This window comes from Lagopus muta, chromosome 1 (assembly GCF_023343835.1).
Source record: "Lagopus muta isolate bLagMut1 chromosome 1, bLagMut1 primary, whole genome shotgun sequence".
Classification (NCBI taxonomy): Eukaryota; Metazoa; Chordata; class Aves; order Galliformes; family Phasianidae; genus Lagopus; species Lagopus muta.
In genome coordinates, this window is record NC_064433.1 from 43302885 (window position 1) to 43321599 (window position 18715).

Here is an 18715-nt window from a genome sequence, read left to right on the forward strand (position 1 = left end):
TTTTCACATCGGCACAGTTTCTTTGTGTTTGGACGGGGTTCAAATGTTGGATTACTTACTAATCACAGCACTTTGGACATTATTACAAACATGAGACACTGTTACTGAATGTAATTGCTTTCCTGCCAGTTCCTAAAAGAAGCAAAGATAGAGTACACTGAGATATAGTGAATCTCAAGTTTTAGGAAAGGCCTTAGGACCAATACAAGAGGCATTGTGGAGCAATAGCTTCTGGGCTCTTAATTTTCCTCCCAAAATGCATCTGAGCTCTTCAAGATTCTTTCCTCATTCTTTTACACAAAGCAGATGCCCAATAAAGCTTCTTTCAAGATTCCTTCTGTTCCAAATCAACCTTATTTTCCTTCTCACTCTGATACAGCACTTCTACCAAAGACCCTCTCTTCTTTTCCTTCCCTGTTTTTGTTTTCATTTCTCTCTCTCAGCTAGTCCTTGATCTTTGTTTTGTTTCACTGAAAGTTGTGCTTACATACAAACATATGCAATAGAGTCAACTGCCATAAACATCTTTTCATACCAACTAGAGCACCTCTAAAAATTATCACTAATGATGAATGTTCTACCACTACAGTTTTAATTCTTCTGTGAAAAGATGACCTTTTTCGCATCTCCAAAAATTAACTCATCTAAATTGCTTGGTTATAGTTCTCAATTAGGAGAAAGGTTTTTTGTATCTTAATATATTTTAGTAGTATTCTTAGTTTTGAGTTGTCTTCCTTTTCTTTTGGGGAGCTTTCCCAAAAACACTGTAGGAATACTGTAAATATATGCAATTGGAAGTGATTTGAATGAGTTTCATCATCCAGCATCACATAAATTTCTACTGCCAATTTATGAACTTAGGGAGAAAGTGATTTATTACTTTAGAGGGTTGTGTTTTTTAAAAAAACATTTCTGAAAATGGTTTCTGCTTGCAAAACAATTCTGCATCTGTTTGCCTTACCACCACTGAGACGGGAAAGACAGAGTTTTTCTTATGAAAGATTCTGGACAGTTGACTCTTGAAAGACTAGGAATGTGCATCCCCAGCAAACAAATAGACTGAGGTCACTAGCTTGCGTGATTCACAGTTCATCAGATATTTTTTTGAATGTGAAACCAGTCTTAAAGTATGTATGTTCACACACAGAGCACAGGTAGAATTTATAAATGGAAGTGTTTTCATAGTAATAGGGTGCATATATTCAGTGTGAAATGTGGCTTCTAGCAAAGCAGTGTGAAAAGATTTATCTAAAACATTTCAAATTATCTATTAATGATAAGATATAGTTGCTCAAAGTTTATTTTCTTTTAAATAAGGCACACACATTCATCAGCACTGTTACGGAAATGGTTTCTGAAATGATCAAAAGAGATTATGAAAACTGCACAATTATTTGCCATATTTTCCTTGAAAACAGTAACAACTTTCAGAGGAGAGACTTTTTTTTAAAATCTAAACAAAGGGTATGTTTACATGAGCTTTCAACAGGACTTACAACTGCTGGACTGTGTCAGAACTGTTGTGTTTAAACAGTTTCTGGAGATTTGGAAGAGTCAACTGATTATCCTTTGAAGCTGATCACAAATGTCAGTGTAGAAAAAAATGTCACAAGCTCACCTGTCACTTCTTTACTACTATTTGCCTTTGACAAGGTAAACAAGAGAGGACAAGTCATGACACATTACCAGAAAGCCCTGCCAATTGTGTCAGTCTGTACAATTAAACTGCAGGGAAAAAAAAGATTTGCTTTCTGCATTAACAACTCTGCATTATTACTCCTCTCTGAAGTTCCTCTGGTTTTGTGCTGTAGCTACTAACTACTCAAGATTATTTTGTAGGTTCCCAAAGCTCTCCCTACCATCTGCACCAATGAGCTGAGCTATCATGGCTCATGAGACAGCTGCTGGAAATCATTGCATGGTCTGAGTGACAAAATACCATTGAGCCAGGTGTACCTGATCATGCTAATAATTCTGTTCTTTAGTTTACCGATGGCAGAGAATTGTTAGTCCTTCTGCACTTGGAGAATGTACAGTTTTATAAGCCCTTTGAGTACTTAAAATTCAAAATATTATAAGGATGCATCTCCTATTTTACGTTGATTTTTTTCCCCTTCTTTTAAACATTAAGCATCTGATCTAAGGGTCCTGGATTGCCTCCAGTCACTATGGGCTACCACGAAACATCCCTCTGTCAAATCAATATTCTTTCTTCCTTTTCCCTTTGTTCATTTTCCAGCCTCCTTTGAGTGTTTGAAAGTGCAAGAACTAGGGTATCTTTTCTCCAGATAGCTCATATACATTCAGATAATTTTCCCGAGCTTCAGCTGGGTTAGAGTTAATTTTCTTTCCAGTAGATGGTATGGTGTCATATTTTGGATTTAGGATGAGAATAATGTTGAAAATATGCTGATATTTCAATTGTTGCAGAGCAGTGCTTGCACTAAGTCAAGAACTTTTCAGCTTCTTACACTGCAATGCCAACAAGGAATTGGGGGTGCATGACTCTTGGAAGAGACAGAATCGGGACTGCTGACTCCAGAAACGTCCCATACTATATGTCCCAGGCCATTCTATGATTCTATGATATGGTGTCTTGCTGCCAGTAAAACTGGGGGAATTGGTTGGTGTTGGGCTGCTGTTGCTCAGGGACTGGGGCATTGGTCTGCTTGTGGTGAACAATTTTGTGTGCATCATTTGTTCTGTATTTCTATTATTATTACTATTATTATTATTAGTCCTTTCCTTACTATATTGTTGTATTATCATTACTTCAACCCATGAGTTTTACTTTGCAGTTCCTTTCTCCATCCCACCTGGGGAGAGTGAGCAAGAGGTTTTGTGGTGCTGAGCTGCTTGCTGGCTTAAACTATAACCTAGTCCAATCTGTGTGGATTACACCTTGAAGGAAACATGAAAAGGAGGGAGGCAATTACCTTAGAAGTATATTTGCATCCAGAGTGTATGCAATGCCCTCCTAAAGGCAAATGTTTGCTGGCACTGATACAGATGGGGCAGCGGAGTTATCTCCAAAATTCTTCTTCCTTACACATTTAAAGTTAAGGTCTGTCATAAAAGAAAATTTATGTCAGGGAACAGTTCTGTATAACTGCTGACAAAAAACAAACAAACAAACAAACAAAAAAAACAGCAGTTACAGCAAGCATTTAGTTTTTTTTCTGATGTTGGTAAAACAGTTATAGGGATGTAATGTGCCAAGCAGAATGCATCAGGTGGGCTTTTGGACTTCAGTGCACTGAGATCCTCCAAGTTTCTAGAGCTTGAAAATAAATAAATAAATAAATAAAATGTTTTCTTCATTATTGCTTTTCTCTGACAAATAGAGCTAACTGATCTTTCATGTTTCTCACCTATACACGTAATTATATGTACGTCTGACGTTTTGCCCCAGTTATGTCATTGTTGCCATCTGTCTTGTGCTGAATTAATGTGTATGTGACAGGCTTCATTTACAGCAGAACCCATTTCTTATCTTGATTCCTACCAATCAGTTCAACCTTTTCACAGATGTGAGGTGCCAGTCGCTGCCCCAAACTGCTCAGACAAAAAGCCTGGAGGCTGACATTCCTCCAGCAGAAATGGGACTTAGCCTACTTCACTCTTCAAAATTACCAACACTGAAAAATCCCAGGATTGAGGTAATATTAAACCACTAGAAATAAGAGGTTACAGGGCTTCAGAAAGTAAGTGATGGATCTCTGCTAAAGACTATTATTCTTCTTAACCATAAGCAATTGCTAGAGAACAAGTAACAAAGCAGATCTGCTTGGAGGAGGCAGCAGGCAACTAGTTTGCATGCCCAGAGAACAGGATTCCATCTTGTGAGTACAACATTATGACAACTCTAGTAAGAAAGGCATGAGTTATTCTTAGGAAAACAAGATCCTTATGTCCTTTCATATTGTTCTTTGTAATGCTTACAACAGGCAGTCCAAAGCAAGGAGAAGGTATGTCATAGAAGAGGGAGACTGAAGTTAGATATGGAAAAAGCAGGCACCACAGACATCCCTGGGAACAGTTTCCAGCACAGGCATCTTGCACAGATCTGACAACAAAGGACATTGAAACAGCACGCAAAAGGGGATCTGTATGCAGACCCCATAAAAGTATGAAAATATGAGCACAACTCTTTCTAATGCCTTGAGGAGAATAAGAGCATACATAATACTGCTACTGAAAATCATTACCAATGTCCTTCAACACCTGAGAAGTCTGTTTTCTGATTCCAGACAGAAAGAAACAATTGAGAAAAAAAAAGAAAACACTGAAATCCTGGCTAAAGTAGAGAAAATTGGCCTTTTCAGTTGGTTCATTTGATGGGCAGATGAATATTAAAATATTTTTGTTTATTTGACTGCAAATTAACTTTTTTTTTTTTTTTTTTTTTTTTTCCTCTCTTTGAACTGGAAGATAAATCTCACACCATGCTTTTATGTTGTAGTTTGAATTGAGTGTTTTGGAACTTGAATCAAACCAGATCAAATAGGTAAATGACTACCTTACTGAAGGATCCAAAATACTATCGCCCTCTTCATCAACAGCTTTTACTTTTGGCCAAGAAGCTAAAGGCTGCACTGGATCTCTCCCTGGCAGCTTTCTTAGAAGAAGGACTTTTAGGACTTGAGTAGAGTAACTCCTGGCCATTGTGCTACTGAGCAATCTCAGGATGGTTTCCTGTCAGTCTTTTTGGAATAGTGCCAGCCATTACAAAAAGAGAATGTTAAGATTCACAAAATCAAGTGAACTTCTCACTCAAACAACCTCCTCAGAGGAAGAAATCTAACTCCAATTCACTCTCTGCTGGATCTGAGCCTAGATCCCATAATACCATGGAGGCTCTCCCCACTGCCAATATAGAGTTTCAGTGGCTTATTTAGAGTCCTGAAACAAAGCAGAGCATCACGAGGAGATTACTCTTCTTGAGAACAGACTTCCTAGTAGTAGGAGTACAATTGCAGACAAATTCCAGGGTTTTATTACCTGGGGAACAGCATACTGTGCTACATTAACATCTTAGCAGAGAATTGTTATTTAAGACATAAGCACTTTTGTATTTTTTTTCCCCTGTTGTTGAAACTATTTTCATATTTTTATAAATTCACTAACAATTCAGAAAGACTGTGATAGAGTATTTTCATGAATAAATGATTTGTTGAAAAAGTTTGGTTTCACTGAGCACTGCTGATTCCCCATGCAAATTTCATTGTGCTAGTGCCTAATTAGGAACAGCTTTTGTTCATGGAAGATGTGATTCCAGTTTCTTCTTTAATTCTCATATATAAAAAATAAAAAATAAACCAACAAAGGTAACAAAAGCCTTGGAAAAGAGATTTCCAGAGACACCCTGTTGACATGACAGCATCAGCCTGGGTCCATGCACGTGCGTAGGAGGAGGTGTGAATCTTGAGCACAGCGGGGTATACTGCTCTGCAGTTCTACGTGAACAGCAGTCTGGAAAGCACTTCTCCTAGAGAAAAATAGATGCGACTATGCTGCCAGGAACCAGACAAAATTAGTGCAGGATGCATAAACATGCTTAATCTTAAAAAAAATATATATTAAAAAAAAGAAGAAATAAGACTGAATCAAGCTGATCAAGAGGCAAGTAGGTTAGTCTGATGCGTATCCTACAGAAAGCAAGACAAAAATAGCAAGGAGTATATCTGCACTATTGCAACAGTGCAAAGGATGTGAGAAACAACTACATTGGGAAAAAGTTACAGCAGAGGTTTGTTTGAACCAACTCTGCCAGAGCAAGAATATGACACAGAGACAATAATAATGATACTAATGGGGAAGAAGGAAAATTAGATAAGGGGGGCATGATGCACAAGGGATTATATTGCTCTGGATGCCTGATCTGAAGTATTCAGCAGTACTCCAGAGTATCATTATCCATAGTGTGATGCCTTGTAGACTTGCCCTTTCTGTTTAAAAGAGTAAGCAATTCTGGAAAAAAAAATTATAAGCAATTATGGAGGAGACTTTCAAACAAGAGGAAGATGTTTACTAGCTGACTTGAACAATACCAAAATTTCTGTGCCATGCGTTGCAGAAGTGAGATAAGTGGTTCCATTTATCTGTATTTCAGATACTGAAATACAGTACTGAATACTGTACTGTATTTCAATACAGAAATATAGTTATTAATCTAATTCCAAATAGATGATGAAACTGGCTAGGACATAGTACCAGCAAATATTCTTTCTAGTCTGAAAAAATGACAAGTGTTTGTGGCAAACATTGGAAACCGTCTGGGTGCAACAAGGGTGAATGCTAGAGGTTATACTGGATATAGCTTGGAGTTAGTAAACACAGACATCATGAACTTGCTAGTCATCTTCAAAATTTTTACCTCTAATTGTATGTGCTTCTTTGTTTGGACGTCATACAAGATGCTGTGGTCTGATGATTGTTGTGGTGTTTTTCATTAAAAATGCTGAAGAAGAAAGTGGTAGCAAGCTGTTTGAAATAGTGAGAAAGAAAAAGAAAATGCCAGAGAGAAGTACAGAGAAGGAAAACTTGTGCATATGGCTGACTTTTTAACTGCGTTGGCAACATCTATAAAAGACTTGTCTTTCTACAGAGCCAGCTGCATTATAAAACCATAAAGGCTTTTGATAGATCTAGCATGCAGCCTTCCATCAGGCTGGCAGATGTGTGAGAAATGTCTGGGTTCTTCTCACTTCCTGAAGTTCTCGGTTCTTTGCTTTGCTTTACAGCACAACCATCTGCACCCTGAGCTTAAGTGACAGCACATCTGTGTTAACTATCATAATTTCAGAATTAAAACATATCTAATATGCATTTCTGGCAAAGCATTAGGTGTCTGTGGATTGGTTAGCTGTTGGCCACAACCTCGCTGTCCTTAAGGTGACTTGCTTTGTATTGAACTTCACATACTTCTTGTATATATCTTTGTTTCTTTAAATAATAACCTGCTCAAAATAATTATCAGAGCACATTGAAAATGAAGGAAAACAAATGTCAGCTTTATGAAGGCAGCTGTGGGTTGAGACTGAAAAGATAAGAGCTCTGCTCCTTTCCCCTTGCAGTGGAAGAGGCTGAGTTATTTCTGAATCAGGAGATATCAGTGAGAAATGAATATTGGATTAGGAATAATCAGTATCAAACTTTCAAGCACAGTATGCATTTCACAGTGCTTGAGAGACCATCATCATAGGGAAAATGACAGTGTTTTGCAGTTTCTTTTATAGTGTTCTGGCGTAACAAATGAATTAGATGAAGTGTGGCTGAAAGCCTACATTTAGTTCCCCATTGTTTCTTCTTATTGCACAATTGATTTGTGCCAGCCAGAAGTTTGAGATTGAATTCAGTGATGTAAGTAAAAAATCCTGTGATTTAGACCTGCTATTTCAATCTGAGAGGAAATTTCACCCATATCCTCTGAATATATAGAGCACCAAGACTATTGTAAATAGAGTTTATGCATGCAATAAATCTGCCCAATCCCCAATCAGTGTTGATTTGTCTTCTGAAGATCAGTGTAGTAGCAAAGCTCTTTTTAATTATATATCATTCTGCTGCTTCTGGGAGATGGAACCAAGGCAGAACAAGTTAGCCTAAATGAGGATACTTATGGTTTTCTTTTCATTAAACAGTTTCCAGATGCAAAATCAGCTGTATGTATCAAAGGTGTAGGACACAACAGTTGGCAGCAGCAGCTCTTCAGCTCAGTAAATGTTCTTCAACGGAGCTATCATGAACTTTTGTCTTCACTGAAATTAACTGGGATTTGAAAAGGACAGATACTTAGATTCAATCTGCATGTGAAAAGTGATTGTTCCAGTGGTTGACCTTTGAAGAATTAATTCATAAGGCTATTCACCCTACAGTCATATGTCACAGATTGGAAAAACCTACTGATATCAGCCCATCTGATTGAAAGCAACCATTAGCAGTGATTTCATTGAAGAGCACATTATATCCCTACCAAGAAAGCTGACTACCTTGATGTTCTCTTGGCCTTCTATCTATTTACTTCTATTAGTTAATCTTGACATCTCACTGGGAATGGTTAGTCTTTTTTTAATATACACGTAGTGCCTAAAATGTCATAATCCCTGGCTTGAGCATAAGGATACTTTGCAATATCATAAATTAGAACTGTTGACAATGCACATACATACCTGTGAATACCTATACTAGACTATTTTCTCTTTGTTGTAAGTAGAAATTCATTTCCAAGTACAAGCAGATGATGATTGTTATAATTTAATTAGTAGTACTGTCCCCAAAATTGTTTCTTTTTCAAAAAATGAATTACTAGGTTATTACTAAAGAACATAGGTAAACATAGATACATATTGTAGAGACTTTAGATCTGTATTTTTTTCATATGGAATGAACGTAGCGGTACAGAAAATATTTTGCTAAAATTTTCCAGCAATCATATAAAATGAACTGCAATAATAAAGGTTTTCACAACAGGATTTCTGAATAAGTTAATTCTATTGTGGGCTTCTGTACTGGGTTATATCTGGCTTCTGTACTGGGTCATATATATATATATGCAAGGAGTGCAATAAGTCCTGATTTTCAAACAATACGAGACTGAAGGTTAGAAGATGAAATTCTCAATGCTTTTAAAGATCTGCTTTTAAGGAAATGGTTCATCTCTTCAAAGAAAAAGACTATACAACATATATTGTTTAAACTGATGTTACTGAGGCCAGTCTTAAATTGTTAGAAATGGATTCAACTAATTGCTTCTATCTACAAATACAAGAAAAATAAAATAATATGACTGATGTCTGTTATGCTGGCTATCAGAAATAAGAAAAATTAACAGTGAATAGAGTGAATAGTTGACTCAAATATTTGAGTTTTGTACTGAAATCCCAGTATTATTTTACTAAATGAAACAAAAAGAAACAACCAAACAACAAAAAAAAATCACAATCAACCAGATTTTGTATAAAGATGCCTGCTTACATGCTGTTTGTTAGCTACTGAAATCTAAATAACTGGACATGTCTAAAGTCCAGAGTTATGTGTATTTATATGAGTCAGCAGATAGCTAAACACTGCCCAGAGTTTGTTGTATTTGCTTCAACTGATATACTTCCTATGCAAATATTTGTCTTCAAAGTTCAGTAAATAAGTCATGGTTAGTCGGAGGAGGGAGGATTTTATCTCTTAATTTCTTAAATTTATGTTTATTACTGATATATTAATTTGTCATTCTAATTTCTGTAAAACACTACTCTGAAATAGATCATCATTACTTTTCTTGGTTTTGTCTCCATAGAAACAAAATATGAACCAAATACTCAATGGCCATGAAGGAAGAAATGGTGTCAAAATTAGAAAACGTAATATTGAAGAATGAAACAGCAGAAAATTGGCACTTTGATAGAGCAAGATTTCATCCTGTATGCCTTGTCCAGCTTCAATTTTGAAATCTTACATTGATTGAGTCTATCAAGTAATAAATACTCAGTATGATGCTTTGGATCCTGAGTCTCACATGTTTCATGTCTTAAAAATATCATTATCAGTCAGGACAACAATTTATGAGTTATTTGCACGTGAAATGGCTGATAACTGTTAGGCAATTAAAAAAGACAGTGACAGTTCTGATAAACCAGTATTCATGTTACATGTGATTTCTCTAACAAGTATTTAGCTGAGTGCACCTAAATTCTTTATGCTAGTTACTAGGTAACAAATACATGGTAATATAACTTGTCTAAACCAGTGATATAAATAGGATAAACATTGTAGAATTTGACAAGATAGAGTAAATAAGAATTTGCTTTGGAATATTTGGGAAATTACAACTGACAATTTTCTACACATTTGCATTAGGAATTCTTAGGTCAAGTGTTAAGAATGTTTTATGTAGATTCAAAATCTCTTCTAAAAGAACAATCTTTTCAGCTGCAGAAAAGATGCAAGCAAAGAACAAAGTAGAGTCAAAATAAAACTGTTCTTGATTTCTGAGTTAAACAAGTTTCATTCCAGCAAAACTTGTATCTTAGCATTCTCACAGCACAAGAGTGCATCATGCATTATGTTTATATAAAATAGCATCATGTTTATATGACAACAGCCTGAAGTAGCTGGAAACAGATCATGATGTCCAAAGGAATTGGAGGCTGAATTTCATTTCCATCCAAGCGAAGATAACGAAGGCGGGGGATGTTACCATAAAGACCGTAGTCTTCTGCTACAGCAATTGAGACTGGGCATATCTGAGTACCATTGACACCTGAAAATGTAGATCACACATGTTAGTGAATTGCCAGGGGGAGGGTTTTGAGAACTAAAATGTCCTTAGAAAAAGAATACAACCTTGCACCAATGTTTGTGTGGGAGTCACTTTCTCTTGTTGAAATAACACCAAATTAACAAATCTACATTTGTTAATGTAGAAATATACATTGAGATAATGTAATTTAGAGCAGTGAATCACATATTTAACTATATGCTATATGCTATAATTGTGAACAAAGTGTGCTAGACATATAATCTCATCTTGGACAGAGACAAAACCAACTAGCTTAGACAATTACACCAGTAAGTATATTTTGAGACATAACTCTGACTTCACAGAGTCAGAGTCAGGAGGCAGAACAAAGCTAATGCTGAGGAATTTTGAAGATCTTTCTTCAGAGATATGCAATAATATGCACATACCTTCTGATTACAGCCTCCAAATTCATTTGAAGTTATGACAGAACAACCACAACAAGAACAACAACAAAAATCATGATTCTTGTTTTTTTTCAAAGAGAAAAGTAGTATTTCTAATACTGCCCAGATGTTGGCAATGTCTTGAAAGACTTTGTCTTTGTCATGGAGACTGGATATATACATCTAGCTAGTCTATCAGAAATATTCTAAGAAAATCTCTTTGCATATGTTGTGAAATTTGATTAAAGCATTAAATATTCTTATAAGACATTTGATAGTGTTGGAAGAAACAAAGTACAATTTATTTTCTTGTGTGAAGATATGAAACAGGAAGTTTAAGAATGAGGTTATGGAAGCAATTATGGAAGCAATTATAAAAAGTTTTGCAAATGAATCAATACTGTATAGCAGGCAAAATTTTTCTTTTCAGGTCACAATGCACTTCAAAGAGCCAAAGAGCACTGCTGTCCTTAGAAGACAAGATGGCTTCAAATGAATTCTAAAATTCTGTGTTCTCTGATCTAGGAAATATCACAGTGGAATCCTGTTCACTAGGCTAATTATTCCAGCCATAATATGAGAAAACCATCTATAAAGTGATTTCTTGATGATATGTGGTACAAAGTGGTTTTGTTATCATATAAATAGTAAATCCTACCCAAATTATCAGAGGAATAAAAGCCTTTATCTCTTTCAATTCTGGGTTCGTAGGTCTATTGTTGAATTTTGCCAGCAAAAGGAGGGACAGGGCAATCAAGTTACATTAGTATTGTTTCCTCAAAGGAACTGATTCATAGTGTCAGTCTAAGCAAACCATTTAGTTCCATTTACAAACTCTGGAGAGAACTGGACGCATAGAAAAGTTGATTAGTGTCTCCTAAAGATAGGGTGAATTTCCCTCTGGAATTGTGGAGGACTAAACGACTAATTTAAAGTACATACTAAAATCTTGAATGGTTATTTTAAATAAGACAAATTCATCTGTGGTCAGTATTATTGACAAGTAGCATAATATTTACACTGAGACTCTGGAGCTGCTACTGGGGAAAACTGAAGAGATCCTCAATACTGGCTACTACTCTACATCTGCTGAAGAGCTACAAAAGATCCTGCTTCTTTTTCCAGTATAAATTTATAACATCTCAACGTTTAGAAAGTGAGTTGATATAGAAGATGGGTGTATTAGGACATATAGGAGTGGGAGTGTGTGGCTGTTCTACTATCACAGCATCTGGCAGCACCTACTATGCCCAAATAGTTGGACTCCCTTTCCTCTTTTTGTATTAATTAACAGCAGCTATCTGTTTTTCTGGGCTCTTTCACCAAGAAAGCCAGTAACAGTGATATCTCAGGAGTCTGACAATTAGACAGGATCTAGAACATAGACCATTTTCTTCCAAATATCCTAAATGAATTTTGAGACATTGGCATTGCTACTTGGCCCAAGGAATTCTCCCATTTTCTTTGCATGGAACAGTATTATCTCAAAGGAGCTAGCTCAGCCTTCTGACATTCCCCCAGGGAAACTTAATATTTGCTCCCTTTTATCACTCCTTTGATAACATTGTAATGCCATCTGCTTACCATTGTTCATTCTCTACATTGTCATTTCATACCTTCACCTCTTTTTGCTTCCTCTAACACTCTCTATCCCATGATTTGACATCTCACAGCCTTGCATTTGTACCTCATAAATAAATATGCAAACAGCTATAATTTAATGATGAAACAGGAGTGATGCTTATCTGCTGTAGCCACGATTGGTTTTTGTTTTATGTTGATTTCGCTTCCAAATGTTGTGTACTATTGTATTCTGTAGTGCAGTGGGATTCTTGGTGAAGGGACACAACAAAATCTTGGTTTCATCAAGACCAGATTACCACTGGTTTCACTGGGCTTCAGTGCAATAAAAAGTGGACAAACAATATTTACAAACAAATTTTTGTGTCTGAACTCTTGCGTTGCCAACAGTGTAACTATGAACAACCAAGAGGAAAGAAAATAGCTACTAGCAACTATGCAGGACTATCTGAGAATTAATGTTGTAGAAGAGGTCACACTAAGCATGCATAAGTGAATTTTCAGATGGATTTTTTATGGAAAAATCAGGTCCAAGCTTTCACAATTACTTTTCTTTCAAGTTCTTTATATTTGTTACATTAAAATAATGACAGACCATTGTCTTCTTGTGCTTAAGAACAATCTGCTGACCAATGACACAACTTAATTATCCTGCCTGACAGAATTAAATTCCTTGCATGCAGTAAAATACCCATCAAAGCATTGTGCAATGGTGCCTATGGTCATTATAGTACCTCTTGAACAATTACACTCCTGTGGTAATACAGCTTAGATAAGACCACTATTTCATTTAATATATCAGTTTTTTAATATATGTGTTTGACGACTTTTTACATGGCTGCTAAGAATAAAACTTCATTGGAAAAAATTATTGAGAGAAAAATTTCAAAGAGCTTAAGTAATGAATGTTCAATTTGAAAAGTGGTAAAGACATTTAGAAATATAAGTCTTGTGGAAAATCATTGTGACTTAGACTCATGGATATTCATGTGTCATTGGAAAATGAGACTTCAGTTTACAGATACTAGAGAGGTTACTTTTCATGGTTTAAACTTACTTTAAAACTTAAGGAAAATAATCTGGCAGCTCCACAAATGCTTCTTTGCTACCTAAACACGGAACACATCTCAACTGGGCAAGTTACATTCCAATGATTTCAGTTCACTGTCCATTTAAAGTGACAGGAGATAAAGTCTACACCTAAGGCCCTGAAGTGAAGCAATTAAAATAAATCCCTTTGTAACCAGAGGGCAGAGAAATATGTTCTGTAGCAGCATATGTCATTAGCCTTAACTCTAATTAACTGTTAGGCTTCTTGCAGACCACTTAAAAAGGTTCCAGTTGCACAAAATTCTTCCGTATTTATCAATTTTCATGCATTTGATTTCCAAAATCCAGAATTAATTAAATGATTAGTAGCTATCCTCCTTTGATATGTCTTTCTTTCATACAGAAGCCAAATTGTTACCTTTAGTAACACAACATAGAAAACAATTTGTTCAATTAAATCATGACAAGAAGACAAATGTGGAGACCTGGCAGTGATAATTAGAAAGCGACCACTTTGATTTTGTCCTTTGGCATGAAACAGCTTACTGTACTGGCTAGCAAAAGGCAGCTGCAGATTAGTAATCAGAAATATTTATGATATGCAGGACTTGTACGCAGATACTCTACCTGGTATGCCTTACCAGAACATTCCTGGTGTACCTAGATGCTGGAAACGTTGTTAGAAGCAGAGTTAGGATTTGAAAAGCTTCTACTGCCTTAGGAATAAAACCTTGTTTCATTTATATGGTGATGTTTGAAGAGGTAAACCTTAGTGGGACAAAGCTTCTGTAAAGTCAATTAAAAGACTGTTCATCAAGGAAGACTAAAATGTGGAAGTCAGCATTTTATTCACACACACACACACACACACACATAAAGGAAATATGGGGAGGATATTCAGAACTGAAACATTCAATAGCCACACTTTAGGTATATTCAAAATAGACTGTGTTGACTACAGCCTACCCTTTATTCTGTTTTAAGAGTCCCTACAGATAATTTAGGTGGACAAAGAGATTCTCAAACCAGCTGAAAATATAGCGATTCTGTTACTCTAATTACTCTAATGTTCTCACAGACCTTGGAAATATGACAGTTATACAGATGTGCATTGAACATCCCAAACTATTACCCTCATTTTTTTATTGTTGTTTCTTGCTCGTTTACTCTCATATTTGTGTGAAAACTTAATTTTCTCTCACAAAATGGCCACTGGTGTGTATATATCAAAATTCAAATGGAAAAAAATCCTTAAACCTCCTACTTCTGATCTGCTTACAAGGAATTTTTTTTCTGTATCCCAGTGAACATTTTTCAAAAGTTGATATTACTCAAATACACATATTTGTTTGTCATAGTTTAGAACAGAATTGAAAATCGGCCTCTGGGAGGTCCTTTTGCTTATTTCCCTATGACCCATTGCACATTTTTAATCTCTGCTTTCAACAAGTACTTTCTGAAGTTAAGCAGCCATTTTAAAAGAATTACTTCTTGGTGATATCGCTGATGATACACACTTACTTTTGATTCTGTTGTGATCAAGGTGAAGGTGCTCGAGATGAGCATTGATTGGTGGGATTTTAGTGAGCTGGTTATGAGACAGCTGTAGGTCTAGAATAGATGAAACATTAAACCCATTTGGGGGAATGCCATCATCAGATAATTTATTGTAGTTCAGCCTAAGGAAAGTCACTTTGGGTATTGCACTGAAGTAATTTTCTGGGATAACTTCAATGGAGTTGTTGTCTAAAAACAGCTGCAGTGTGTTAGCTGGAATGCTTAAAGGCATCTTTTTGAGGGAATTTTTCGCTATGTTGAGTTGCATAAGACTGTTGAGTCCTTGGAAGGTGTCACTTTGAAGAGCGCTGTCCAACAAATTATTTTGGTGCAGATCTAACATAGTGAGATTTTCCAAATTGCTGAAGACTCCTTCTGGGATTCTGGAGATTTTGTTTCTAGCCAGCCTTAGCTGTTCCAAGCCCACAGGTAATGGAGCTGGCACCTCTTCCAACTCATTGTCTTCAAGGAATAAGTACAAAAGCCTTTTCAGCTTGCTGAGCACACCACTCTCAATTCCATTGTTGGTAATTTTATTCTTGTTCAGATTTATCCATCTCAAATGAGTGGCGTTAACAAAAGGCTTCTCTGAAATTGTTTCAATCAGGTTGTTTTGAAGATAGAGGTACCAAATTCTTGCTGGGATTGCAGGTATTTCTTTAAGTCCCTTGTTATCACAGTATAATGCATTGGGGAAGCTAGGAGGACAAAAACACTCTTGTGGACACTCAAAAGTGTAGTGAGACCAATGCTCAGGATCCAGTTCACTATAAACTTGTCTCACAGTTCGAGTCCACACAGAATGGACTATGAATAATAGCAAAAGACTTGGACAGACTTTTAGAGTCATCATTTGCCTTAGAAGGGGAAAAAAACAATTAGTTGTCTCAAGAGAACTCTCTAACAGCATACCAAATTAACAAAGCATTATTACATTGCAAATAATATTTCCTTTATAAACAGCCAAATTTTGTCATCTATGGCATTTCCTAAATAGTAATACGAAGTATAGACAGTTCAGCATTATATGTTGAATATTTTCCTGATTTAACTTAGTTTTCACAATGGCTACAAATTTAACTGATGTTCATGCAGGGATCATTTCAAAGATGTAAAAGAATGGAGCGTGTCTCTGACATTAAATCAGTCCTTCTTATAAACGTATTTATTTTAGAATCTCCTGCACAGAGCTTTCTGTGTAAGCTAGTTTATGTAACTTATAATCTTCAATAATGCTATCAATACTGTGATGATATTAATACCTTTGTAGTCTGTGTTACTCCCTTTTAAATTAATCATATGATCTTTTCTGGTTTACCTCTCTTCTAAATTATAATGGCATCTGGATTAGATTTTCCAGATCTTTTCTCATCACATAAAAGTGAAAGATCAAAGAATGTTTTAACAGCTGTTTGTTGGGCATGTTCTTAAAAAGCTTGGAGGGAATATGTTTGAGTATTCCATTTCCCTTCCTCCCTTTCTCTTTCAAATTCCAAGTTATGAACTTTCTTCTCTAAAGCAAAGAGGCAAAACAAATGCCTGATCTAAATTACAAAAAAGGCAAGTGCTAACTGAATTATCTTGTGTACACGCATTCATTTTGTAACTTTTTCACCTACTTAATTACTTGCTTTGCTAATCCTTTTCACCATTAAACAATGAACAAGATTATCAGTGATCATTTGCTCCAACAGGACATATTTATGTAGCACAAAAACAGTGCTTCACAAACTCTATTATCTAGTTTGCTTTTTGAAATGCAGGAGCAAGAGAGGGCTGAGATTTCTGGTCAAGATATAGAGATTGGTTCTGGAAGAAAAAGAACGTTTAAGTAAAGAGAGAATTATTTCCTATGTCTAGTGCAACATTAAGATTAACTGCTCAGCTAATTGCAGCATATCATATGCAGCCAGTTAATAGTTTTCATTTTTGTTATTATCAGTAACAAGTGCAATATTCTACAGATCTTCTAGTCTCAGAATCTGCTATTTGGAATTATTCCAAAACAGGGCAAATAAAATATTTCTAAAGTATAACATATTTAATTTACATAGTGAAATGGTACCTTCTCACTCTGTAAATATTCATAATAATATGATATCATAATAAAAATATTATTTTTAAAATAAATATAAAGTAATTTACCTTGTAAGTCAAGTTCCTGAAGCTGTCTGCAGCCAGTTAGAAATCACTGTTACAGCCTTTGGCTGCTAACCACTGTGTTTGCTTCCTGTCCTAAGAATTAATAGCATATAAAACTTGAATTATGTGCTAACATTCCCAGATGTATTACCATACACACCTTATTAGCTATTGTTCCTAATTTGAGGTTGCTTCAGAATTTGGGCTTACCTCAGCTTTCTTGGATCTCCGCTTTCTATTGGTCACTGCTGTTAGGCTGTAATAGCTTGAGTCAGGCTACAAGCCGTGTTCTATGAATACAGCCTAATATATACGCATCAGTGACTACAGCTTTTAACCCCTAAAATAGCTAAGGCACCTCAGCACCTAGACAAGAAAAGGCAGGAAATCCTGACTTTAACATCAAGCAGCCGCAGAGCTTAAGGCATTTGATTCTTACATTTTAGCAGATGAGATGATCTGGTCTAGATGAAACAGGTAACACAAAGTGTTCCTTTATTCAATACTTCTGTCAAATTATACTTTACACACAAAGCTTGCTTACATCATAATTCATTCTCATAATACCTGAACTGGCCACAAAGCATTAAAAACAGTGCCATCTGTTCCTACGGAAATCTCTTATTTGATTTTGATTAAATGCAGATGCTGCCTTGCCATTTAAAGATGTAATTCTTGATTAGGGGAAGAAAATAGCAAAAGCATTTGCTAAGAATTTTTTAATAACATATATTTTCATTTTTTTAAGGATTAAAACATGCCTTTTCTTTTTTCTTCTGAGACATTTTTGAATATATTTCTACTGAAATAAATATCATATTCCACAGTGCCTCCTGCAGTGAGGTCTGTTTTTAATTATGTAAGCACCAATTAATTATCTTGTTTTATCACTGATCTAAAGTAAACTCTTTCCAGCCAAATCACTTTCTAAAGCACAGATGCATATTTCTCACATTAAATACTTTGGGGAGATTTTTGTTTTCTTTTCTGGTACAAAAAGTAACAGATAAATATCAGAAAAACTAGCCAGGCTCAAAGCCAGAGCATAAGTATTTTAAAAGAAAAGTTAATGAAAATGCTACAAATGTAAAATACATCCTCAAAGCTTTTATGAGTTTATGTTCGTCATAAAACATATAATAAACTTAATTCAGTTCAATCTAATTTTTTTTAGTAACAAAATCTCCAATAACTTATTTTGTAATACTTCATACTTTGATTCCCAAATTCAGAATGTCTAAAAAGAGGTTTTAGAAATATCTAGTAACCTAATCTTCATTGTAATCGTCATTCATTTATTTTGCAAAAATGACATAAATAAATAAATAAAAGGAAATCAACCCTTAAGTACATTTTCAGCTTCCACTGATTTCAGTAAGGCTAATCTTAACATGCCTGTAACATTCTAAACTTTTGTTGACAAGTACGTATTTGTACTAGCTTGCTTTTGTTTAGGGAAAAAAATACATCCTTATTACCCACTATTTTGATGTAGCCTAAGTACAGGCTTAAAAACAAAACAAGTGCTTAAGTGCTTCACTCCATTAGAACTCCAGACTCCTCATCATCTCTTACATTTACACCTATGCCTAAAAATAAAAGTTCTAGCTTTAAGCAGATATACTACTTATAAGCAAAAAATTAAATGTGCCATACTAACCTTCTCATTATGACTGCCATTTTAAAGAACTAGGCCTTAGAATGT

The 18715-nt window shown here is 35.5% G+C and overlaps 1 protein-coding gene across 3 annotated transcripts; it reads right to left on the bottom strand.

The window, feature by feature from the left end:
• Positions 1–8304: 8304 nt before the first annotated feature.
• Positions 8305–17273, bottom strand: KERA (keratocan). 3 transcript variants are annotated; one of them, XM_048934656.1, is made up of 4 exons: positions 17221–17266; positions 17014–17103; positions 14833–15725; positions 8305–10255 (listed from the first exon to the last, which is right to left on the bottom strand). In XM_048934656.1, exons 3-4 carry the CDS (start codon positions 15719–15721, stop codon positions 10083–10085), a joined length of 1062 nt encoding a protein of 353 aa, XP_048790613.1. In that variant the 5' UTR covers positions 15722–15725; positions 17014–17103; positions 17221–17266; the 3' UTR covers positions 8305–10082. The 3 variants fall into 3 exon arrangements, with proteins under 3 accessions (XP_048790613.1, XP_048790614.1, XP_048790612.1); XM_048934657.1 differs by lacking the exon at positions 17014–17103 and having other exon boundaries at positions 17221–17273; XM_048934655.1 differs by lacking the exon at positions 17221–17266 and having other exon boundaries at positions 17014–17146.
• Positions 17274–18715: the final 1442 nt, after the last annotated feature.

What these genes read in the sequence shown, in the direction of transcription:
- KERA (XM_048934657.1), bottom strand. Translation starts at nt 15,721, where the DNA reads ATGATGACTCTAAAAGTCTGTCCAAGTCTTTTGCTATTATTCATAGTC. An exon ending in TGATCACAACAGAATCAAAA is followed by an intron (nt 10,256 to 14,832) that starts GTAAGTGTGTAT and finishes CTACATTTTCAG; the next exon opens with GTGTCAATGGTACTCAGATA.